Source organism: Zosterops lateralis, assembly GCF_965231275.1.
Source record: "Zosterops lateralis genome assembly, chromosome: 4".
Classification (NCBI taxonomy): Eukaryota; Metazoa; Chordata; class Aves; order Passeriformes; family Zosteropidae; genus Zosterops; species Zosterops lateralis.
This window is the reverse complement of record NC_139765.1, coordinates 36469102-36494609: the sequence shown is the minus strand read 5'-3', so window position 1 is coordinate 36494609 and position 25508 is coordinate 36469102. Positions and strand designations below refer to the sequence as shown.

Here is a 25508-nt window from a genome sequence, read left to right as displayed (position 1 = left end):
TGCAGAAATGTTCCCACTACCTTCTGTTGGCTTGCTTTCCCACTGTCAGTGGCTCTGGAGCCTGTTTTCACAGGAGAAGCAGATTTAGCTCTCTTTCCTACTTAAAGATTGAGTTTTTTCTGTGTCTTGTTGATCCCCCTGCCCCTTTCCTGCAATGGGAGGAGTGGGCATGGTGCGACCACAGCTCCAAGTGCCAAATCTGCCTTGAGTTCGGCAGCAGGAGCTGGAACCCAGAGCAGTGGGGAACAGTGGGCTCAGGAATGACCTTTCCCTTTTAGCAAAGGTAACTCTTCTGGCTCAAGTCCTGCTTGAACATGACTCCCTGAAACAGGATGAAACAACTGGAAATCTAGTGTTTGCTACTTGCCTTTTTTTAATCAGTGACATCAGGCCTCTGCTCTGCTACCTTCTTACTGGTCTTCCTCACTCAACTGGGGAAGAGCCATTGTCAAGATCAAAGTAGCAAAAAACAAGTGCACTTGGGTTTCAATTAGCTTTTCATCTTTTAATTGATTGTTTAGGGTTTTTAACAGCATATCATCATTGAAAAGTTAAATTTTCCTAGAATAAATATTTTCATCAAAAAAAGGGAAAATATTTTAACACTTGAGAAGTGTTGTTGAAGCCATTTGTGAATGCAGTTTATACTCTAGGCTCAAAATGTTATGTTGCTACTTTATTATCAATCTGGCATATCATATGTTTAAAAAAGTCATAGTAGTTTCAAGAATTTAAAGTGCATTTCTAAAATTTGTCTGAGGGTGTATGAATCTAGGAGAGGTTCATTCTTTTAAGTGGAAACTTTAAAGTCTCTACTGATTCTTTTTTCACTTTTTAATGCTTATTTCTATTCCTTTAGTAGTGGGAAGCAGGTAATCTAGATCACTGTAGAATTTAAAAGTTGAGCTTTCTTTACTGTCCAGCAAGTTGTAGGAAGTAATCTCTATTCTGTGTGTTACTATTTTTTGTTAACTCATTGTGTAAATGTCCTGGGTGTGATTTCTTTGTAGTTTAGCTGCCAAAGCAAATGACCTACGCTGGGCCAATTCCCCCCAGTGCAGCACCACTGGGGTTGGTCCTGCTGGGGTGAGCAGGTGCCACGCCTGGGCACGGGGAGCTTTGGCCTGGGTGTGTTACAGCAGTGTCTGATGGCTGTGCCTGCTGAAACCATTGTCTGAGGTAGCAATGTGTATGAAAAGAGATTGAGTTTAGTTAGTATATGGTAGTCTTTTAAGTTGCTGTGCTAAACGTTTGGCATTGGGAAATGTGTCCCCTTGAGCAGATACCTTGTTTGCATCCACGCATTGCAGGTCTTCTCAAGGCCTGTCATTTGTTTTCCTGGTATTTCCTGGTATTGGTACCTTGCCCAGTTAGTGGCAGAATGTTGCATTCTCTTAGTATCAGTCTTTGGTTTTTTCTCTCTAAATCATTCTTTCTAGAATAATTAGGAAAAACTGGTCTTCTGCATTTATATTCCTGTACTCTAGGCCTGCACAGGAATTTCAGAACTCTGAAAAAATTTATTTTAAGTTCCTAGCTGCTACCTTGCTTCTTTCATTTTTGCCTTGTCAGCCAAGCATAGTGTGTAACAGCATTATTTGCACTGACTTGGTCCAAATCACCTATCACCAGGTGAATCAAGTATTACTTGAGTCACAAAATCCAGGTTTTCTTCTGATTTGTGGTAGCTTTTTGACTTAGGAACCCAGAGGTTACTCTGCAGATTAGAGTCATAAACTTGGTGCTCAAAATGCCAGGTAAGAGTTGCCCTCATAGAATGGCACTTGAAGTAGCCAGCATGGTACTGTCAAGTTGCACAGATAATAATGAGTGATAAATTTTGAGTTTAACATTGGGAATCTATGTCCAGGCTGCAGAGAATTGACTATATTGGCTGAGAATTCAGATTTTATCTGCTTTGCTGTGATTTACTGTTAAAGATTTACTTCCAAAATGAGCAGTGTCTGCATATTCTTCTCAGGTGCATCTAAAGTCATCCTTTTTTCCACAGTTTACACTGTGGTGTAGAAGACTCCATGGTATGATTTTGGAGACTGTGATGTTCATAAAACTTTGGAGATTTTAGGAATTGTTTCAACTATTCCTAAACATAAAATACAAACTCAACTCTCTCAATAAATTATGAAATATAGGGTTTATTTTAAGTTTATGTTTGTTTTGAGTCTTTATATTAAACAAATGGATTGTAGCTGCTCATGTTTGTACTGGGGGGAAGGCAGAATTGTTTTTTGCTCACTCTTGTCATGCTTCACCTGCCATCACCTCAAGTGTTTTTTTCACTTGAGCTATTTTGCATTAGTGTATACTGAAACTTTTGAATTCTGTTAACTAGAGTAATTCAGAGATACTATCAGTACAGAAGGAATATATATATATATTTTTAAGTGATTGCCTTTAAGTTATTAGAAAACTGGTATAACAGGAGCTAATATCACCTCTCACTTTTTGAATTTACATGGTTATTAATTAACACCTAAGGTTTTGTCGTAGTCCCATAAACCTTTTTGTGAAAACATTAGTATCATAAGTGATTTCATGATCACTCTAGGCTGGCAGAAATGTACTGTACTGCTTGGGAATGCTCTCTTGACTGGCTAGTGCAGGCTTAATGGAACAGAAACTGGGTTTACTTGCTTGAAGTGGTCAGGAAAATGCAGGTTAGTAAAAATGTCTGATACATGAATGTGTTACTGAAAACCAGCCCGAGTGTCTCAGTTTGTTTTTAATAAATGTTAGAGAGACTTTTCTCTTTCCAGTACCTGTGGGAGGCTAAAAAAATACATCAAACTCCTGTCTACTCATTAAGATGCTCCAGGACTGACTGTGAATGCTTTTTGTTCAGGTCTACTTATTCTTTTAGCATTTCGAGGTCTGAGCATTACAAATTGATAACGCTGCTGCTCTTGTATGGTGGAATACTCGGTTAACAGAGATGGTATAAATCCTGCTCTCTTCCTAATATGATGGAAAAGAAAAAAAACCAAAAAACCATGTGGGACAAAATAATGAATATAGCCTTCTCTTATATTTTACTTTCTCTTTTAAATTGTAATGATCTCTGGTATCTTTTCCAGCATCTTTTACTCCAGATAAGGCTCTGGCTTATCTAGTAGCTGGGGGGAAAAAAAAGGTTTGGTTAAGCTGTTGCCTTTTTCAGATACAAAGCAAAGCTGTGTTTCTAAATTGTAAGAGGATTGGTTGTAACATACTATTTGGACGACAGCAGATGCCCTGTTACATTTTTAGGTTGTCTCTCCTGTAGAGATGGCAACAGAGCAACCTTCCTGCTGGGCTGGCAATGCTTGATTGGTTCATCTAGGTAATTTTTCAGGCTAGTGAAGAAAAACTAAATGCGTCAGAATAACATTGTGGTAAAAAAAAATTTATATATATATATATATATAAAATCTGCTGATCAGTTAGGTACAGCATGAAATGGAAAAAAATGGTTTTTTGGAGAAAAGTCATGCATAAGAATAAGCTTGTTTTGAAAATGCAGACTTGCTGCCGTAATCATCAGTGTAAACTGTGTCTTGGTTTTAAAGCTCTAAATGTTTTGATTTCTTGAATTTTTAGTGTATAAATTTTCATAATTTTTCTGATGGTGTAAATTACTATATTAATTTAGTGCAACAAAATGTACTTATTGCATTAGGAATTCATACTTGGATTTATTTTCCTCCTGTCTGGAATAGGTATATTGTATGTAATGAATACAAACATGCTCAACTAAAGTTACTCAGTTTTTAAATTATTATTGAGGGTTTTCATATTTGCAACTAGACTAATTTCTTGATAGTTTACTCTGAAGTTATAACTGATAGCCAAAGTTTTTAGACTTCTGCCTAAGTGGTACTTCAGCATTTTGAGATCTAGAAATACTTAAAATGTGGGTTTCAGAACTTAGAGGGTTTTTTGCCTCTTTAAAAGAGATAATGTATGCAGTAATTTTAGAGTAGAAATTGTATTTTAAAATAGCCGCCAAGATGAGTAACATCTGAGGGTGAGGGGCAGTTCAGCTGAACTCCTGTCCATTCAATGGAGAGCTGGTTAATGCCCCGGGAAGCAGGAAAACACTTTGGCTCACTAGTCACACCTGGGCACAGTAAGAAGTTATTTCTCATTGTGCCCAACATCTCCTTTTGCAGAAATTACCGCCCAGCTGAGAGAACTTGAGAAATAGGAAGGCCAGCTGCTGCTGGCAATTGGAACTCTCCCTGGCTGTAGTACATCTCTTAGCTGAGCTAACAGGGCAACCTACACCTTTAGGGAGAGGTACTAGTGGAGATTTGTGACTATGAATCATCCTTGTTAAGGTTAGGTGCACTACATGGTCATTGTCTTGACTCATTTATCTTTATTTTTAAAAAATTAAAAATCTGTATAGTATAATAAACAAGTTGATCACTCATTTCAGTAGCTAAGTGGAAGTTGGAACTATTTTAACTCAACACTTTTCATAAAGCGTTTAAAAGTTTTTTCAGGTTTAGATTAAAGATAATTCTTCTCATGGTAGTATATGTTGGGGAAAACTGCAAGTAAACAACACAGTTTAGTGAAATCAACTGAAATGCATTTTTAAAACTTGCGGAGAACTTGCTCCTTTTTTTTTTTCCTTTTCACTCATGAAAAAGCAGTTTTCATGCTTTTTATGTAGCTATACTGAATTGCATGGCTGATGCACACAGACAATCAGCTATAGCATCTGCAACACATAGAAAATTGTCCAGAAGATGTATAAAATTAATTGTTCAATTTCAGCTTGCTGAGCTTTCATGTGTTTGTAAAGAGGAATGGTGTGTTACTGCCCTGGTGATGTGTTAATGCAATGTTTGAGTATAGATTCCACCAAGGCGAGCACTGAGCCTGAAAGTGTTGCCCTTCATCAACAGAATTAAGTCAGGGAGCTCAATCTGCTGAAGAACACATCATGGTCATGCCATTTACTCCTGAGACCCACAGCTTAAACATCCACAGATAATCTCTGCTATGTGAAATGCAACACTTATTTGCAGTAACAGAGTGAGACTTGGTCAGTTTATGGGAAATAGCTTTTCTACCTATGTTATGTTACTTTTATAAAAGTAAAGTAAAGCAAACCAAAAAATAAAACCCCAAACCCAATATTACCTAAGGAAATTTGTCCCTAGTTTTTGTTAGCCTTCTGTAAAAATACAAGTAGGAAAAAAGTGTAGGATTTGGCAGAACCCTGTGATTGCAAATCGTGGGTTTTTTTAAGTGTTTGAAAAGTATCCTGGGGAATAAAAGCAGGAAAGCAGGGTGGCCCGCTTTTCAAAATATGGAAATGTACCACTCCTGTATTTAGGTGGCTTTATAGTACATTGAACTGTGTGTTGGTTTTAGTTTTGCTTATACAATTATTTTTTTTTTCTCAGAAACTTGATGATTTGGGTGTCCTAAAAGCAAATTTGTCTTTTTTAGGAAATAAAACCTCAAAGCCATTATAACCATGGATACAGTGAATCTCTTGGACGGAAAAGCCACATTGATGATTACAGCACTTGGGACATTGTCAAAGCCACACAGTAAGTTTATTTTTGAATGTTAGATTGGTCTGTGTTTGTATCAGTTAGAAACAGTAAAACAGGTTGTTCTATTTATGTGAAGTAGAAGATAATTTTTCAATCCAATAGTGGAAGATTTCAGAAATAACCTCTACAGAATTATTGTTATGACAAATTTATGATGATTGTTTAAAAAAATATGGGGGAATTGTGGTAAGCTGTAAATATAGGTGGTTGCTGGACAGGTTGTTGGAAGAGAGAATGGTACTGATGTTTATTTTCCATAGGTGATGATAGGTAAGCAGACAACATTTATATGCAAAGATAAGGGTTTGTTTGATTTATAGATTAGAAAGAATGTGTCTCTAACTTCCATTATCTCTGATTTTGCAATCTCAATCCTACTGTAAAACTGATTTTAGTACTGAAGGATGACTGCAGGAGTAAACTGAGTGCAGATTTAATGGCTCTCTTTATGCAGATGTATTGCACTAATTTGTTTGTCTCACAGTCCTGTAGCAGACACTAATTTACAAGACTTTCCAGAAAGTTGTCATGACACTATTTTTTAGTTTGCTATTGTTTGCCATTCAGAAAATATCACCACCATCACTTTTCTTCAATGAACTGAGATAGTTCTGTTCATTTTCAAGATTTTAACTTTTATTATTGTATTGTTAATTTGGATGCTTAAGCCATTATCAATCTTGCAGAGTTATTTGCCTTTTTCTTCTTAAGAGAAGATTTTTCTTGCATTTTTTTCTTAAAAAGCCCCCTGCCTGAACTGAAAGCGACTTTGCAGCTCTGCATGTGACACAGGCCTGGCTTAGGCATAGGAAGTATGTACTTTGCTTCACTTTTTGTTCAGAGCTATAAGGAATTTAGCTTCCTGAAAGAGATGGCTGACTCTGCTGTTGTTGCTCTAAATACTTAATAGTAGCACTGCAACCTATAATACATTACGGTGTTTTGAGGAATTAAAATATTGGCACGATATCCAACTGGCTGCTTCTTATAAAAGTATGAAAACGTGTTTGATAGTAGAAGTGGTTTTACAAGTTACCTGCTTCTATTCTTGTATGCTCATTGCATGTTTGAAAACCTAGAATATCTTTGTCCCTCTTAACCCTCAGATTCAGGCTGATCTGTGCTTTCAGCTGAGTTGTTACACTTCTTTTCTGATCTCCTTACGAGAACCAACAGCTATGAGTTGACATCCCACCACAAGGACTGCAGTTTCATATTGTGGCCCTAATGGTTATTATTGCAGGGAAGGGGGACTGTCAACATGATCAGTTGTGGTATCCAGGCAGCACTTCCCTGACTCAAAGGAGAATTCACAGAATCACAGAATAAACTAGGTCAGAAAAGACCTTTGAGATCATCAAGTCCAACCTCTGACCCAACATTACCTTATCAGCTAAACCATGGCACTGAGTGCCTCATCAGGTCTTTTTTAAACACCTCCAGGGATGGCGACTCAAACCTCCCTGTGCAGCCCATTCCAATGCCAAAACACTCTTACTGTGAAGAATTTTTTTCCAATATCTAGCTTAAACTTTCCCTGGTGTGGCTTGAGGCTGTGTCCCTTCAGACACACCTTTATTTAAGCATTTACTAGGTTTTGAAGGCCATGTTATAAAAGATGTCTGTCATAAAGGGAAATACCTCTGAAATTTAAGGTAGAAAATAAACTCACCAATTATCATAAGACTTGCAGTAAAGTAAATAATGCTACTGCTAAATTAATTCAGTGTTCTTGGAACGATACTTTTTTACTAAAATGATGTAGCTATTTGCATTTATTGCAAATAAATTGCATTTATTGGCTCATTGAAAAGAGTTTATTGGTGTTTGTGTATTTTATCCATTATTCTTATAAGTTCTCACAAAGACCTGGGGCCCTCAACATATTTTGTATCAAAAATAGTCTCTGTTTTTTATTTTGCAGAAACTTTTGCTGGAGTAAAAGTCATAGTATTTGGTTTTAGTACCTATTCATACAAAGAACACTTTTCACTGACTTTGTTGTAAACATGTCCAAGAGCATCTAGGTAGCTTTAGAAGTTGCCCTTTCATGGACCTTCATGTTGCAGATGTTAGAGCGTGTGTGTAATTTTTTTGCCATCTTATATTTGATTATAGCAAAATTGTTTGTTTCAGAGAAAGTCTCCACTGTGTTTTTGTCCTGGTTTAGGATGAATTAGGGGAGAACCTCCAAAGGAATCTCCTAATAACAAAACCTCTACCACCCCTCCCCCAGCCCTGGGTTTGGGAAGGAATTTCTCGAACAAAGTGGAAAAAACCGGTTTATTGACAAATGAATAAACACCCCCCGACACAAGGGAAAAAAAGAAAAAAAAAAAAAGCTCAGGTTACTGTGAGGGGGAGGGCGCAGAGCTTCTTTCACGGGCCCCGGAGATCCTCAGACTTCTCAGGTCAGGTCAGATCCAGTGCCGGTCCAAAATCTTAAAGGGGGGGGAGAAGGGGAAAAGAGGAAAAGGAAAAACAAACAAACAAACAGAGACACAGAGGTGGCAGAAAGAGAAAGAAGGAAAAAAAAAGAGCAAAAAGTGCAAGCAGCAAAGAGCGGAACCAGCCGCCTGAAAGCCAGCGAGCAAAGAAAGGGAAGGGGGGGCAGACAGTGCCCGCCCAGCCAACAGGAAAACAGGGACAGCTGTTAGACATAACAAGGTAGTCCACGATATGGGATAGAGAGCACTGTCAACCCAGGACAGTTTGTGAAAGCAGAAGCAGGCCACTCATCTGTATTTAAAAAACTATTTTCAAAGGAATAGTAAAGAATTCATCCATGCTTGCCTTTAGTTTTGTTCCTCTCTGATATTCAGAGTTCTCCATTGGGAGAGAATGGAGCCTTGTCTAGAAAAACCAAACAACAAAACCATCACAAGTGATTTAAAAGTGAAATTTAATGGTGATGTGTTCGGTGCATTTATTTCTATTGTCTGGCAGCAGTAGCCCTCTGTCATCCGAGGCAGCAGTCGTAAGTTTTAATATGATGTCTTGGGAAGCATGCTGTGTTAACTTGACAAAGTTGTTGCCTTTGTTTTGTATTAATTTTTTTAAGCTGAGAAACTGAGAAGTAGCTAAAGCTCTCAGGTAGAGGAGCATGTGATGGACTGTCACTAGGAGAACAAAATTTGAGACACAATAATCATTGCATTGAGGTGTTCTGTTCTGTTGAGAGTGAATAGACACTTCTGGCTTGTAGGGAGTTCGACCAAATTCCAGCTTTGTTGAAAGTAAGTTAAATGACCATTATGAACGTGGGTATTAAACATTAATAGTATTAAAAAGTGCTTTTGTGACATCTGGAAGATTGATTCCTTGTGCTCAAGTGTTATGATTTCATTATCACAAGATTAACTTTTTTTTTAAGTTTTATTCAATGAGATCATTCAAAATGAAGTTGTGTGCGTTGTGAAAGAGTGCAGCGTAAAATATTAATCATGCTGAACCTCACCAAGGAAAAAAATTGCTGGATACATGCTTTTTTCGTGACTGTTTCTCATCAGTCATAGGGTAGCTGATTTAAAAAAAAATGTATATATGGAATAATTAAAATTAGTAAGGGTTTGCCAAGGGAACAGTTACTCCTGGCTCTTTTGAGCTACCCACAGGAGACAGTGGACTGACTGTGACACAGGTACACATCCATTATTCCTGATAATTTGTGCCTGTGGGGTTGATTATATTGCCGAAAGTGAAATGTACCTGACGTTCCTTCCTGTGGAAGGATGGGGCTTTTTTAACCACCTTAGTAATAATGGCCACGACTGTCTAGACAATTCAGGGCTTTGGAACAGAACAGTATTTAAGAGCTGAATTCCTTTTCTTTCAACACTGCTGTTAATGGTCTATTAAGCAGCTCTTGAGTTAAACCTTTTCTGTTGAAAACAAAACTATCCTACTGTTAACACAAAAACCTTGAGAATGTGTTAAAGGCTTTGTTAGTGTTTACCACCATTATTTGGAATGAGATTTCCAAAGAGAAAAAAGGTAATTTTTTTGTTAATTGCATTTCCAGTTCATACAGCTTTGATTTGAGTTACAATGATAGCAAGATGAGGAGTAAGCTCCTGGTTTACCTACTCTTTGTTGGCATGGTGATGTGCTCACTGTAGAGAGATTCCTTCCTGTTATTGTGGCCAAATTTAATGTTAATCGTGCTGCAAAGCTGGCAGTGTCTATTTTCAAGACTCCATGTGTTTGTAGATAAAAGAATAGAAAATTATTTCGTATTTAAAATGCAGAAGGCAGTAGGGTACTGTTTTTCCAAGTATTAAGGTCAGAATATCTTTAACCTGCAATGACAAATAAAATGTTACAGGTTAGTTACTGAAATAGCTTAGAGACTGTGGTAGCAAAATGAGCTTACACAATGGTATTTTTGTGGACTATTTCCATTTCTTTCAGAACAAGACAACCTCAGTATGCTTTAATTATGTTCCATATTGATGTTTACAGTATCACCCTCTAGAATTCGCTCAGATGCTGAATATTTGTTAGATTAATACATCAGCCTCCTGTGAGGATTTCAATCTTACTCTCCATTACTCTTGAAGGGCACAGAGCCCTTTATAACAACATTACAAGCGTGATTATGCTGAGTGTCTGAAATAGGTGACTTTGTAATTTTCTAACCTAACAGCATGTCTTGATCCTTTGGAGAAGGCAAGGTGAAGTCAGCTGCAGCAAATTGAGGGAAGAAGACTGTAGGTTGTATGTTAGAGAAAAATGCTGGACTTCTGGGACAGAGCTGAAGAAACCAGAGCTGCAGCAGATTGTGTTTTATTTAATTGTAGAGAGCCTGCTGTTTCCAGGAAGAGGAGAAGATAGTTGTAAATTCCTAACGTTTTTGCCAGGCAGATTTCATCAGTCAAGATCCTTAAATCCTCTTCTGACAATTTAATACATTGAAAATTCATAAAATTTTACCTTGTGTGCTGCATCTAGTAAACAGTTATAATTGAGTTCAAAATACCAAACATAAATTGCTAGGAACACACAAACCGAGGGTGACTTAAATTAAAAAATTGCTGTATTCCTCATTCTCAGTATCACTTTTGGAAAGAGCCTTGTTTTCCTGTCAAGGTTGTTGTGATGTATTGCAGAATTTCATGTTCTGTTTTGTGGCCAAGTTGTCCCATGTACTGTGACTTGTAGATTGCCTTCTAGTGGGAAGAGTTGGAAGTCTATGATGCTGAGCCCAAAAGAAGGAATCTATTCCTACTGTTCCTTCTTGTATCTGAAGCCATGCCAGCAGTCTTCGCCCAGGGCCTCACCACAGTGTGCAGGTGAATTCTAGAAGGAGGTACTTGTAAACATCGGTGGAGCATAACTGGAGCATTCTATGGGAACCAACAACAGCATTCTGCCTCAACAGGCTGCAGGGTCACTCGTGTCAGCTTTCCTTTGTTTTCATACCTCTTAAGCCAAGTTCCTTCAGAAAGTAGCGTCACATTCTCCGTAAGACTGGAGTTTTGCGTTTAATTAAATAACCTGACAAATAACCCCTCCAACCTCCTCACCACAAAAAACCCCTCTTCACCCTTTCCCCAAAACTGTGATGGTGCTTCTTGGCAGCATGGTCTAACAAAAAAAAAACTTGGGTAGCAATCAAAGGTTACTTTCAAGGAGGTTCATTTTGTGTTGTGTTGTTAACTTGATAGGACACTCATCTTAAAGCATATGCGTGGTTTGCCATAGCTGGCCAATAGCGATGTAGTGGTTTAACTGCTGGGCAGCTGAGCCCCACACAGCTGCTCTCTTGCTCCCCTCTGCTGGATGGAGAAATTGACCAAAAGGATAAAGGTAAACAAAATTCTAATAGATAAAGCAAAAGCTGCATACACAAGCAAAGCAAAAAAAGGAATTCGTTCACTGCTTCCCACAGGCAGGTAGGTGTTCAGCCATGTCCGTGTAATGTTTACCTGTGAGGAGGACAAGCACCTTCACTCCACATGTCCCTCTTTTGTCACTTAGCTTTTATTGCTGAGCCCAGTGCCGTGAATATCTCTTTAGTCAGCTGGCATCAGCTGTCCCAGCTGTGTCCCCACCCAACTTCTTGTGCAGCCCCAGCCCGCTCACTGGCAGGGCAGCATGAGGAGCAGTAAAGGTCTTGACCCTGTGTAAGCACTGCTCAGCAATAGCTAAAATATTGATGTGTTAATCAAGGCTGTTTTGCTCCCAGATACTAAACATAGTCTTGTAGGAACCACTCTGAAGAAGAGTAACTTAATTTCACCCAAAACAAATACATGTAAGGAAAATCCTAATCCACTGCATGAAAGCTTTATGTGATTGCCTCTTGCATTTCATAGGAAGTTAACATTATTGTATCTTTATGTTCTTTGTATCTTTCCAATAGCTTAGAATATTTTATTTAAAAAAATTCTACTTGTTGTTTTGTGCTGCTTACTTAAGGAGGATGAGAGTCAGCTAAACACACCCTTAGACATTACATTTTTTTAAGCTGGTGACTGTTAAACCTGATAGCAGGGCTTAGGTGAATTATTTCTTAAACTACAAATTGAATCCATAATGTAAGTGAAGGCAGCAAGCTATCTCCAGCTGGAAGGAGTGTCATAACAGCTGACTGGAGCAGAACAGCTTGTCAACAAATGGTTGCATTGCCATTCTATATGAATCATTTTCCAGGCTGCCCTCAGACACCGTAATATGGCACTGTGATACTGTTCTGTAGGAAGATCAGAATTTTCTGGCCTGGTTTCAGAAGTCCATCTTTCCCCTTTCTCTTGACTACTTGTTCTGGCCTGACCTGCCTTTCGTAGTCCTAACCTGTCTCCATGGCCCTTCCAGCTGACAAGAGAAGTCAGGAATGGTGTGTATGTGTTACGCCATTTGAACAGGCACTCATCAGGCCTTACTGATCTAAACTAGGACTTGGTAGGTGGTGTGCTTCAAGGCTAGATTGACTTAAAGCCTTACCAGTTTCCCTAGCAGTCATGTTTGTTTGAGTATGTGTCTCTTGTCTAGCTGGTTGCATATCTTTAAGTCATCATAACCCAAACATGTTTCCACCTGCCCCAACGTATTAAAAAAAAAAGCTTTGTTGTCAAAATTGTTCATGGCTACTGCTTTTTTACTCAATCTGAAGGACCACATTTTACCAATGTGTTACCACTTAGTATATACTGCATGCAATAGTCTTTGTTCTGATCTCTTGTAATGTTTGAAAAGATAAAAAGTATGATAACAATTTCCAGCATTTTTTCATAGTTTCTCATGCAGCTTTCCTAAGAAATTGAAGACAGCGTGATCTTTGTGGGCTGCTATGTCTAGTATTTTTTAATAGGCTTAGAAAGCATTCCTGAGTTTTACCAGCTTGAGTCATTTGATCTTCATTATGGGAGCATCATGCAGATTGAGGTTCCATTCAAATACAGGAAAGAAAAAGTAAGAATGGTAACTACCCTAGGAGGAAGGTCTCTGCATCAGTTATGCAAGCTGATCAAGTAGAACAGAGTAGCCTTTTCTAAGGCTGTCTCTTCTGCAGAAAGTAAAACATAGGAGCAGCATATGAAAAACTTAGTTGAGTCCCAACTTTGAGAAGCTGTTAAAATTCTATTTTAGCAGAAGTCAGATATCCCAAGGCATTGACCTTGATTTCAAGGCGTTCCCACATTCTCCTCCTTGAGACTTAAGAAATCCCTATGGGATATACATGTTTTTGAAATGTAATCTTTACTTGCTTTTTTGCGTTGCATTTTTGACACTAAAAATAGGTGGTAAAACAGTGTAAAGATGAAGGCAAAAATTATTTAATGTTGGAGTTACTTCTACATTAGATGCCTAAGTGATGTTTATGCTTCCTGATTTTTTCAACTTTCAAATATATGCAGAATTCTTTTTCAAATGGCAGTACATCACATTTAATATTTCTCTTTAATAAAATAATTAATTTCATATTAATGTACATAATTTCAAAGTGTCCTAAAATAATTATATTAACTTGTATCAGAAAGATTGCTATTTGTTGTCTTGAGAAGAAGAAGGGGATATACTTGAACTGCTATAGTGTTTGTAACTGGCTTGATGATCTTATCTTCTGAATTTTAGCAAGATCCTGTCAAATTACCTAAGTTTTATTTGCTCTTCGAGAGCTGGAAAGGAAGGAGAACCAAAGTGAGAAACCAAAGTGAGAAACAAAAGAGAAACAAAGGTGGTGGAGTCCCTGGAAAATGAACAGTTACTTAAATTTAGTATACTACTGGTAGATAATTTGCCTTGCTCTGCAGTATAATTTTCTATGGACAAAAGTTTTTTGTAATATCTTAATTTGTTTAATGTAACTTTTGCCAGTGGAAGCTTCTTGTTGCAACACATTTGTAATCATATAGAAAAAGAAAGTAAAGTTTCTTTTTCATTTTTCTGCTGTTGAAGATTTTTGTATTGTGACCAGAAGTATGGTGTTTGCTGAATGCCTTTTAATCTGAGGTAAGCATTTTGACAAATCTTACTTTACTCTTAAAGGTATGGAATATATGAACGATGTAGAGAGTTGGTGGAAGCTGGGTATGATGTTCGACAACCAGACAAAGAAAACGTAACGCTTCTCCACTGGGCTGCAATCAACAACAGGATAGATCTGGTCAAGTATGTATTACACTTAAAGTTAAACAAGAATTAATTATGTCCTTAGAAATGCTGATTTCTTTTTTTAACACAACTGAAAGTCTTTAAATGTAATGTGACTAGTTTGTCTTTTTTTCTTTAACAGTATGTCAAAGCTCTTGTCCATTAATGCACCTCTACCACTGTGACATACAGCACTGCATTTTCTTCCTGCTATTTACTAGAGTGCATGTAACTACTCATGTGTCCTAACTGTATCTAAAATTCCCTTCTCCTGATGCAGTTCTTCCACTTCAGATTCTTCTATCTTTAGGGAATCTTGATTTATTTTTGTTTATATTACTTACCTTACCTTACTGTATGCTCTCTCACTCTGTTTTTGCAAGGCACTAGTTAATTTTATTTCCTCAGAATTAAATTATTTAGTGTTTTTTCTTTTTGTTCAAGTCTATCACATCTTTCCCCAAGTGTTCTCAATTTCCCCATTATGTGCAGTGGATAATTTCATTAATATGTTGGCTAGTAAAGCTGGTACTACAGAGATAAAATTGTCTACTTTTGTGATACTAGATCTCAGTGTCTTGCTTAGTGGGTGTTGACTATATAAGTTCTTTCCAGTGGCGTAGTTTAGCAGTTTGTCTGTGAGGAGTGCAGGCTTGGAATTAGACTTCTCTTATTTTTAGTATTTCTTCATCCCATCTATTTGGACTTGAGATTCAGTGTAGATAATGGTGAAACTCATTCATAAAGAAAACTACAGAACCTTTTCATATTTCTGTAGAATCAGGGATGAGTGTGTACAACATTATTCTGTTTTCATCATGATATTGATCTACTGCTATCTGTGCAATTCAGTTTTGTAAAAATGCAAAGAATGGCCTGATGTCCCTACAGTTACTTGCTTCCTACATTTCCCCATCCCCTGTGTTGAGCTTTCTCCAGACAAAATTTCTCTTCTACTTTTCCTTCTTCTAATAACAATGACTATGTGGCCTTTGATTCCTCAAGCACTGAATGCAAGCTGAGGTAGTTTTCAAGTGCCTGCCAAAGGCTTAGTGATCCTAATGTGGAGATGAGTGGAAGTATTTTCTTCTTAAGGCGACCTCTTAGGAGATTTGCTTGCTTTGAGTATAAGTAGTTTGCTTAAATAGGACTTGCATGCCTGGCATCTTCTAGAGGAAGCTTAGATGACTCACTTGAGTGGGATTGCCCAGTTCTTTCTTCAGGGACCTTCTCACCTAGCACAAATTTCCTTCTGCAAGATCTGCTTAGACAAGGAGGTAAGGTTCTCAGTCTGGTTTTGCAGAAAAATACTGAAACTGAAATGCAGTGATAAGTCTCAACCAAGTCTAAAAACACCCTTAAAGAAATGTAAAATGTTATTCCAATGCACCATCTGGCAGGAGATTGTCGCCTTGTCTTTTCCCAGTTGTCAAACTGCAAGTTCTTCCTTCTAAATAAAACCTACTAACCAGTAAGCAGTTGTGCTGTCAGTAGAATCTGAACGTATTCTGCCTTTCTGCAAGGACCAGTGTTTGAATGAAGACAATCTGTTTAGTGTTCACCTCCCCATGAGTGGCTGTCACATCAGAGAGATGAATCCAAGCTTTGACTGAATTTCTCTGTGCTTTTTATGTAGACCAGATTTCCTTTGGAGCTCCTTCCCAAGGGGGAATAAATAGCTCCTCAGTTAGTAGCTGATACTTCACTGTAATAAATTACTTTGTTTCTTTACCATATAAAATGCTTTGTGTTTTCACCTAGGTGGGACCAAGACTTTCACAGCATTTTTGGTTTTACTCCTGGAGAAATTAAAAAATCCTTAACTTCAACATCTTTCTGCAGAAGTTTTGTTCTTTTAGTGTTGGAGACCAGTGGAGTGGCCTGTCCTGCATCAATCAGAGCAGATCTTGTTTGTCTTTCACACTGCTTTTTTTCACTTTTGCAAATCTACTGAAGTACTCCATTCTGTCTGATGGCTCTAAAGCAACTGTATAAAAACTTTTTCTTTAGATGTGTTTAGTCTGACCTGCATTTTTCAGTTTGTTTTCCTAAAGGTCCCCAAAGGGGCTGTTTTTGAAATTTCATTCTCTGAATCAATGAGCACTCTAGAAAATGAAGGTAGTTACTTAAGAGTAATGTTTTTCGAGGGATTCTGTTTGTTGGCCTTATTCTTGCCATGTCTTGAAACACTTAGCAGAGTTTGAGATGCCCAAAATTCAGTGGTGAGGATTTGAAGGACAGTTCATGTGGAGGGGAGAACAGTGTTCATATGTATCTGACAGGTATTTTCAAAGGGAATAGGCTGTAGGCACAGGTACTTGAAATGTGCAAACACAAATCTATAGCTGGGTGGTAATTTTCAAAGGCGAGACAGTGGTGAATGAAAAACCAGAAGCCTTCCAGGAAGGTCCGTATTTGAAAACATTATTTCTTTCTAAAGCATGCATTTTCCTTCACAAAGGAAAAGTGTTATTTGCAGTTAGGTGTCCCAGATAAAACAGCAATGAAAACAGTTCACAGAAACATTACAAATTACTATGAATATGAATTATTGCAGTTAAAAATAGGTAACTTCTTTTGTTCTTACAAGCAGGTCATCTTTTTATAAATGTTCTTCAGGGAGAAATAATTTCTATCCTATAGTTTAGAAATATTTTTAAAATACTCAGATAATTTTTGTACTTTGATTAATGACAATTGAAAAGTATGTAAAAGTCTCAGTCCTTCACTAAATGCATAATTTAAGTGTGATCTCTGGGATCAAAGACTTCAGCAGGGTTTTTCCAGTGATGATATAAGCTGCAAGTCTAATGGTATATAATTTTACTATTTAGCCAAAATTTTCTAAAATTTATAGTCATCTAGTCTTCTATAGTCTTCTAGTCTATAGTCTAATTTTTTATCAATAATTCAGAATTCTATTTAATGCAACAGCCCCATAATATTTAAGAATAGTTTGTTAAATACTTCTGTGATAGCGCAGTTTGTACTACTGTATATAGCAATTATTCTGCTTCACCTTAGAATAAAATTAGGAAATGTCGTAATGTTTAAACCACAGTAAGAGGCATCTCTGGTCTCCCAACCCATGTCAGAAATGCAAGAAAATTGAAAGTATATACATGACCTCTAAAAAGGAAGGATATATAAAGGCAAGAAGAGGTTCTGGTCTTCCTATCTCTAACTGCCTCTTTTGCATAACATCAAATATTGTGTCCTTTCTATTTAAACAAAACAAGCAGTAATGTTTACTATTTCTCTTATTCCAGATACTATATATCAAAAGGTGCTATTGTTGATCAGCTTGGAGGAGATTTAAATTCTACTCCACTTCACTGGGCAACAAGGTAGGAAAAAATCTTCTGAAATTTTCTTCTGTTTCTGTGCTTAACATGGATTACTGATAGTTTTATGAAATGGTTGTGTTTTATGGGAATACTTTGTACTAGAATTAATTCAGTCTTTGATAACTGGGCTCTCTGTAATGTGGTATATTTGAACTAAAGGAACTTTCAGCACATAGTTTTCTCTGCTATAGAGGAAGATGGTTGCTACAATAGGAAAACAAGTGAAGTATAGGCAACTTACCTTACTCTTACTTCTGAGATCTTATTTTTGTCAAGTCATCGGAAGTTCGGTGGCACTTTTGCAGATGGGTCTTGGGATGATTTTGTGTGGCATTGTCTTTGCAGTGTTCTATTGCATATGTGGGTTTTTAAAAGATGTACTTTAAATCAGGTTTCTTATGTAGAAGATGGTCAGAGAATGATAAATGGCTGGAAAAATTGAAGGCAGTCTTCAAGCAGTAGCTGCTCCTTCAGACAACCACCTAGAAATAGGTGGGAAAGAAACAGTGTCCATATTAATATTTGTAACTGTAGATGGCAAAAGGAGACTCGAAAATTAGCTTTTAGTAGATGTAATGCATCAAAATAATCTGTTTGCTAAAGGTGAGGACTTGCTCATTAGCCTCTGTTATAAAGATTTTAGCTTCTATAGTTCTTTTTGTTATAGAGCACAGTCTTGATTCTGTGTTAATAGCACAAAATCTGGACTAAATTTCCTAGTGTTCATTTATACTTGTAATCAGTTCTGTGAAGCATTGTCCGAAGTGGCTTCTGAAAAATTGAAGAGGTCTTTTGCTCATGTCAGAAACTGTGTACTGACACTTAAGCACTGTATCTAAAAGAAGGAAATGCCTGTGCTTATTATGCCAAAAAGATATATAAGCTTTTAAGATAGCGTGGAGGAAATATAGACCTTTAGTTTTCCTTTTTTTCTCTTATTTTTGTTTTACTGCAGTTTTTAAGCCCCACAAAAAGTGAGAATGTCTAGCCAGTTTGACATCTCTTAAAATAGCAGTTTTCATATGTGGTTTGCAGCAAGTCACAGACTAGATTTCTCAACTATAGTTTTTTTTGTTGTTGACTGTCTTTTTTGCTATGCAGTACAGTTAAGCAAATTGCATGTGATGAGTGCACTATATGCATAGAATTTCTCATATGAATGACTTTGCTTACTCACTTGGAGAATCAGATCATGGCAGTTGCTGGTTTTAAAGTATGAGTTAAAGTGTGGGAATTAGTGTAATTAACTGCTAAACATACTTGTTGTATTTCATTATTCAAATTTTAATACTTTTCCTGCATATAGTTATCCAGTTGTTTTTTTTTTTGTGTTTTGTTACATTTAGACAGGGTCACTTATCCATGGTTGTACAGCTGATGAAATATGGGGCAGATCCGTCGCTAATTGATGGAGAAGGATGTAGCTGTATTCATTTGGCTGCCCAGTTTGGACATACTTCGATTGTTGCTTACCTCATAGCAAAGGGACAGGTAAATTTTAAGTAATACCGTATTTAAAAGATTCTACTAAAATTTAGAGTAGGAACACATTTGAAACTTACACCTGTCATTAAGGAAATGCAAAGTATTTGCTTGAATAAATATAAAAATAATTCCATGTCCTTTTTTATAGACTACAGTGTTGATGTGCCACCTATTAAATTAATTTCCTGCAACAGTTGTCTGAGTACTTTGGCTTTAGTTCACACCTGTCTAATGTAGTATATAGAAATCCTAATTCTTTATTTCCAATTAATTTAATCTTTAAATGTAACTGTGAGAATGGTAGCAAGTGTTGTAGAATTCTTCATAGAATCATCAGTTATACATGGATCTAGTGACACATCAGTCAACAACTTTTAATTTGTTGCTGTTCGTAATTACTTCCATGTGTAAATAGAAAATGAAACACCCCCAAACCTGCTTGCTAGCCCCTTATATTACTGCTAGATCTGTAAAGTGTGTATATAATCTGTATTCATTACTGTTCCTGTTTTGTCCCATCTGTTGTTCTGTCTGCTCAAGAAGTGATCCTGTTTCCTACATACCCTGCACTGTAATTTGTAGATTTATTCACCCACAGGCATGTGCCTGAAGCAGATTTGAATTAATGTGTAAACCATATAGAAAAGTCCCTCCTCTTGTATTACAGTCCTACTAATGCCGTTCAAACTTCTGTATTCTGCTTATTCTTTCAAATACCAAGTGAGATATGATCCAATGAGTCATGTAGAATATGAAATCAGTGAGTTTGATCTGTGTAAAACAAATACTAAATATGCTGCAGAAAATTACTTATACCTGTACGTGTGAAAAACCCCAAGCTATTGCTCCAGGCAGTATTCAGTTTGTATCTGTTTAGTAAAACAGTACTTTTAATATGATAAAGAGTAAGCTACACAAAAGAAGAGTCTAATCCTATTTTGTTAATCTTCATGTTTATATACAGATTTGTCTTGTTTATTTGAACAATTCAAAAGAAGCTGTATGTCTACATGAATACATACATAAAGATGCAAAAATTGCTTAAAGTTTCAAAACTTTTCAATAGTTTAAAAGTCTGAAAAACAAGTCTTTTCAATAGTGTTTAAAATGCTGATTTTTATTAAATGCCTCAAATATTTTCAAGTATGATTTTGGTATTCTTTCCATTATATAAATTTAAATTAATTTTGACAGTAATTTTTCACAGCGCTTCAAAAAGTTCAACTTTAAAATTAAGTATTGATTTGCATGTTAAAAGTATAGTAATATCAATAGCATTATAATAACAATCCCTAAAATGATAGTTCTCTAGGTATATTCATACAACTACAGAAACTACATAGTTTATCTAGAAGCTATGGGAGATACATGATTCTATTTTTAAATTTTCCTTTCATTAGTACCGAGGTCATTCATCTCTTCCCTTTATTTCATTCCCCACCTTCTTTGTGGTGCTGAAATTTGAATTTGGAAATTTGAACTGCTTTTGCTTCTGTGGGCTTACCCTACATATTGCTATTTAGTTGACTTTTGTCTTTAGAGAGACCAGGTTCCCTTATATCCAAAGAGTAGGCTAGCCCTTGTTCTGAACCTAATTCTAGTACCTGTGTGGCAAATGACATCTAAATAAATGTCAAAATAAGGGTCAGTGTAGGCTGTTGTGCTGTGTTAGTTCAGATCCTGATGCCTCTGGGGATGAGTGTGGTCAAAGAAAAGCCAACTTTCATAACTGAATAGAGGACTGACAGGTGGATTAAGAAATTGCTCCTAATTGCCACCTTGTCCATTTTTGAGACAGAATTGGAACCCAGCTTCAGTGTTGCTGTTTTCACTTTCTTCTGGGCTGCAGCAGCCAGTGGTAAAATTTGCAATCTGAGGGTTGAGCTCAGCCCTCCAACTTCTGGAGTGTGGTGAAGGGGAAGAGCTATTGGTCAGATGGCTTCCGGCTTTGATTGGAAGTGAACCCACTTTCATGCCAGCAAGTACTACTCAGCCAAGAGGCAGCAGTGCTAGATGTTGCTTTTTGTTTAGTCATGCCTCTTACTGATTTCTGAAGGACTGATGATACCTGGCTGTATCAGAATCTGAACATGTTGTTTGTGTCAGTAGGTTGCCTGGGTCAAAATCGAGCCTGCTACAAGTACATGATAAAAATATAATCAGAAATCAAATAACAGAATCTGTAGCACGGTTCAAGTTTAGGTAAGATCTTTATTTTTAAAAATGTGAGAAAGAGAAACTGAAAAAGAACTTGAAAGCACTTCAAAATGTTCCATCTACAATTGGACTGCTTGATATTGTGCTTACACTACTTAAAATGCCAGAGGAATATCAGGACATTGCATACACAAACATTCACCTGGAATAAGTTAAGATATGGATGTGGTATATAAATGATTGAAGAATGTGTTACCATCCTGTGCATGTGTGAGGTAACTTAATCATAGATAATGAGTGATTGTAAAGTTGCTTGTAGGGTAATATCATGTAAGAAATATTATAGTTCTAAAATTATAGTTTAACTATTTTATACTCATAGTTCAACTATCACTTTTATAGTTCAACTAGTACTTACTCATCAAGTACATTATTTTTTATTGTCAGAGTTGCAATTTTGTGTGTTAACTAATGTCTTAAGCTATATAGGGTCACTTGCTGAGCTATGGCCTAGAAGTAGGTGACATCTAGGTTGGGACATGCCAGAGTGGTACCAGCAGCCTTGGTTACTTCAGTGCTGTGATCCATGAGCAGTGCTCCTGAGCATTGTCACCTCAGTTGCCATTGAGGCTTCTTTCTCCACCAAGCTCAGGGCAGCGTTAAGACCCTGAACCAAGTGTTTTATTTCCTAGACCAACTCAGAGCACATTACTTAGAGAATTATAAGTCCAGTCGTGTTCTTTCTTACAACTGTGTAAGAAGCCTTGTGTTGTGTGAAGACTGTGTGTTTGATGGACTAGCGTATTCAGAACAGAGCTTTTGTTTGAAGGAATGAGGTAGGTTTAGTTCTTTGTGTTATCTTCCTTGTTGGTTTTTGCTCTGTTCAATGGGAATCTTATAAAATCTCTGCTTGTTTGGGAATCTTATAAAATCTATACTTCTAGTCAGTAAATAGCACGTCTTTTCTAAATTAAGAAATATTGTCAGACTTAAATCAGCCTTACTGATAAATCTTCTTTACTATATGCTTTTAAAGCCTTTTTTTCTTTCCTTGGGCAACAATTTATGTGAAAGGACTCTTTTCCTTACAGAGAATAGGATTCTCAACAAGGATGTGATGGGTCTTTTCTATGAAGATCTGTGTTTTGTGAAATAAGTAGTAATGATTCTAAGGAGGATCAAACTCCTGGTTCCTTTCTGTGTGATTTAATGTAATTCTGAGTGGGATCACTTGATGCAGGATGTGCTTTTGGAAAGGCTCTGTTGTATCGCAGTACTGGTTTTGTTAAATGTCCTGGTAAGCCTAATGTTGCTCTGATCTCTAGCTGCTCTTCAGAATCCTTCCTTGTCAAGTCTTGTTTTCAGAAAGTAGTATTAAGCAGCAGAAGAGTTGCTGCAACTCCTTTTCATGCAGAAAGCTCTTCCTCCCCAGTATTTTTGCCTCTAGAAGCTTTTTGTGCAATCTTGTATTAGTGCCCTAGAATTAAGTCTGGTTATCTTTGCATGTGCAAAGCTTTTTCTCTTTCAGAACCAGAGTTGTTGTACTTAAGAAACAAGAGGAAATTTTGCCATTTGTGGTCCACAGAACTCACCCTTGAACCACATGCAGAGGGCAGCAGTATGTGCAATTTTTGACCATTGCATCGCTTATTGTTGGAATCTTTGGTTCTTGCAGTGCTTGCATCATGTTTTAACAGCACAGGCACACCCTTCCATGAGCACTGAGAATTAAACAAGAAAGAAATTCTAAAGTACCTGTTGGGACACACCAGAATGGAAGAACAGTCTCTTAATATGAACCACTTGCTGAAGGTTTACTTTTTTGTCTCAGCCCTCTCTTTGGTAAAAAGCAGGAACAGAGCTTCCTTTCTAAAATGTCACTTGATCTGTGGTTATAGTAATGAACTGGAGAAATAACAAGGAATTTTTGATGAGAGGTTTGTTAGAGTGTGTGTATGCCATCCACAGCTACATCTTTGTTAAGTCTGTACAACAGTGTGCAAGTCAACCTTAGCTGCTTTGCCTCTCCTTAAAGTTTCTTTGGAAAGGTATCTGCCTCAGCCAACACACTAGCTTAATATAAGTAGTAGCTCTAGCCTGCCTAGGTAACTTATGTGCAGGGATTCCCCTGGAGCTCATGGGTTTGGGTTTTTTCTTTTAGCTGAGTGTCACCTAGTGTGCAAAGTGTAGTTTGGATTTGTCAGGTGGAATCATTGAAGGAATTGTTCTACTTGCATCCAAACACTACTACTGTCACAAAGTAGTGTTTTGCTACTGTCACAAAGAGGGGCTTTTCTATAAGAAATCTGAAGATGAAAGAGCAATTGTTCATGTTGCAGTAATTTGTACAATCCTCCAAGTACACTATGAGCTGTGAATCAGTCACGCTTCTCAAGGATAAATGAACTTGAGATTGGGCTGTGATTCTAATTTCTTTCATAATTTCAACCACAGGGAGTTAAAGGCAATGTCAGCAGTTGCATGGTCCTGGTAGGCTCAAAAGGATCTAACCTATACAAATACTGTGGGTAAACAGAGTTGGATCCTGATCTCAAATCCTATAACTCTTCAGAACAAACAAGCAAGTAAATCAAGTAACTGTTCTCCCCCACCAACTGTGTTTTTAAAGTTTCCTTTTATTTTTAATTAAGCAACAGAGTAAAAACTCAGAAATATAAAGTTATCTGCAGGTTAGAGGTGTTTTAAAAGCAATTATTTGGAGGAACTAAGTTGGATTTTCTCAGAAACGACTGCCTAGGTCAAGTTAGCAGGAGCATGAATAGTGATCCCAGGGTGCTGGGCATTTTGTAGACTACCGGAGCACAGGAGGTTCTTGGGATGACAGAAAGCAGCATCAGTCACTCTCTGGGTTTTTGTCAGGAATTTCTCTAGCAGAAGACTTCATTGAAATGCTTTCCGATCTAATTTTCCTAGTAAGAACTGAGGGAAGTGGTATAGGAAATGCTGTCATAGCTCTGTTGCCTCTAAGGAAAACTCTTCATATCCTGCATTACATTAACTTGTGATTTTGTTGGGGCTGGTCTGTGAAATCTGCCCAAATGTGCTTGAGAGTCTAATCTGCCTCGAAGTATTTAGGAATTACCAACTTCCCTAGGCAGGAGGGGAAAGAGATTATAGATCAATTTTATTTCTCAGGAGGTTGTTTTTATTAATGGCTTTTTTCCAACCTTAGAATTCTCTGGCATTCGTTAACTGGATATCCAGATACATAAATACCTTTGGAACGCAATGAGCTAAGGAAAATTGCTTTACAAGTGGAAAAATAGGTGCATCTAGCATTTGCACCATACGATGCATACCATCGTATGGTAGGATTCAGACAGTGGTATTTATAGTGATTTATCAAGTATCTTTTCAAATATTGGTGTGTTATTTTAATTTTCTTCTGCTTTTTAATGCAATAATACACCACCTATATATGTCTTTAAAGTTGAAGGTTAACACTAAGTTAGAAATTACTGGTCTTACAAGCATGGCTGTTTCATAGTTTCCAGAATAGATTGGAACAGTTATTTTTTGGCAGTGGTGGCGTTAATGTTTGTTTTCATCTTCTAAATACTGTTTGAGTGCTAAAATCTTGCCAGTTTTTCTTCCAGTTTGGATGATTAGTCTTAAAACACTGCTTCTCATTGCAAACATTGCATCTGCTGGATCTTGAGTATGCTTACCTCACCAACTTTTTTTCTTTTTTTTTTTTTAGGATGTAGATATGATGGATCAAAATGGAATGACACCTTTAATGTGGGCAGCTTACAGAACACATAGGTAATACATGCAGTTATGACTTTATCTTAGTGTTAACCAAGTGGCATATAGTAGTGACTGGTTTGGGGGGTTTTTTGCAAGTTTTTCTGTTCTTTCTACTGTTGCCATTTTATCTTTCTTCATTTATGGTTATTGTGAATTCATCCCACTCAGTAGCTCAGCCCCACACAACCACTTCCTCACTCCTCCCAAATGGGATGAGGAGGAGAATCAGGAGGGTAAAAATGAGAACTCATGCTTTGCAATAAAGACAATTGAATAGATAAAGCAAAATAAGGAATTAATTTGTTTCTTCCCATCAGTTCAGCCATTTCCAGGTCAGCAGGGCTTTGTCACCTCTGACAGTTACTTGGCGGGCAGATGCTGTAACTGAATGTCCTCTACTTCCTACTTCTCCTCCCCAGCTTTTATTGCTGAGCAACTGCCATGCAATATTGGATATCTCTTTGGTCAGTTGGCATCAGCTGTCCCAGCTGTGTCCCCTCCCAGCTCCTTGTGCAGCCCCAGCCCGCTCACTGGCAGGGCTGCATGAGGAGCAGCAGAGGCCTTGACCCTGTGTAAGCAC

At 37.3% G+C, this 25508-nt stretch overlaps 2 protein-coding genes across 2 annotated transcripts in view; one reads left to right on the top strand and one right to left on the bottom strand.

The window, feature by feature from the left end:
• Positions 1-25508, bottom strand: part of OSBPL8 (oxysterol binding protein like 8) — a 396216-nt gene that overhangs the window by 152212 nt on the left and 218496 nt on the right. The gene's annotated exons all lie outside the window — the stretch shown is intronic.
• ZDHHC17 (zDHHC palmitoyltransferase 17) overlaps positions 1-25508 on the top strand; it is a 68383-nt gene that overhangs the window by 12865 nt on the left and 30010 nt on the right. The window contains exons 2-6 of the mRNA XM_083860369.1: positions 5464-5567; positions 14064-14186; positions 17438-17515; positions 18862-19006; positions 24879-24943. Of these exons, the coding sequence (XP_083716495.1) occupies positions 5464-5567; positions 14064-14186; positions 17438-17515; positions 18862-19006; positions 24879-24943 (515 nt within the window). The remainder of the gene's footprint in view (positions 1-5463; positions 5568-14063; positions 14187-17437; positions 17516-18861; positions 19007-24878; positions 24944-25508) is intronic.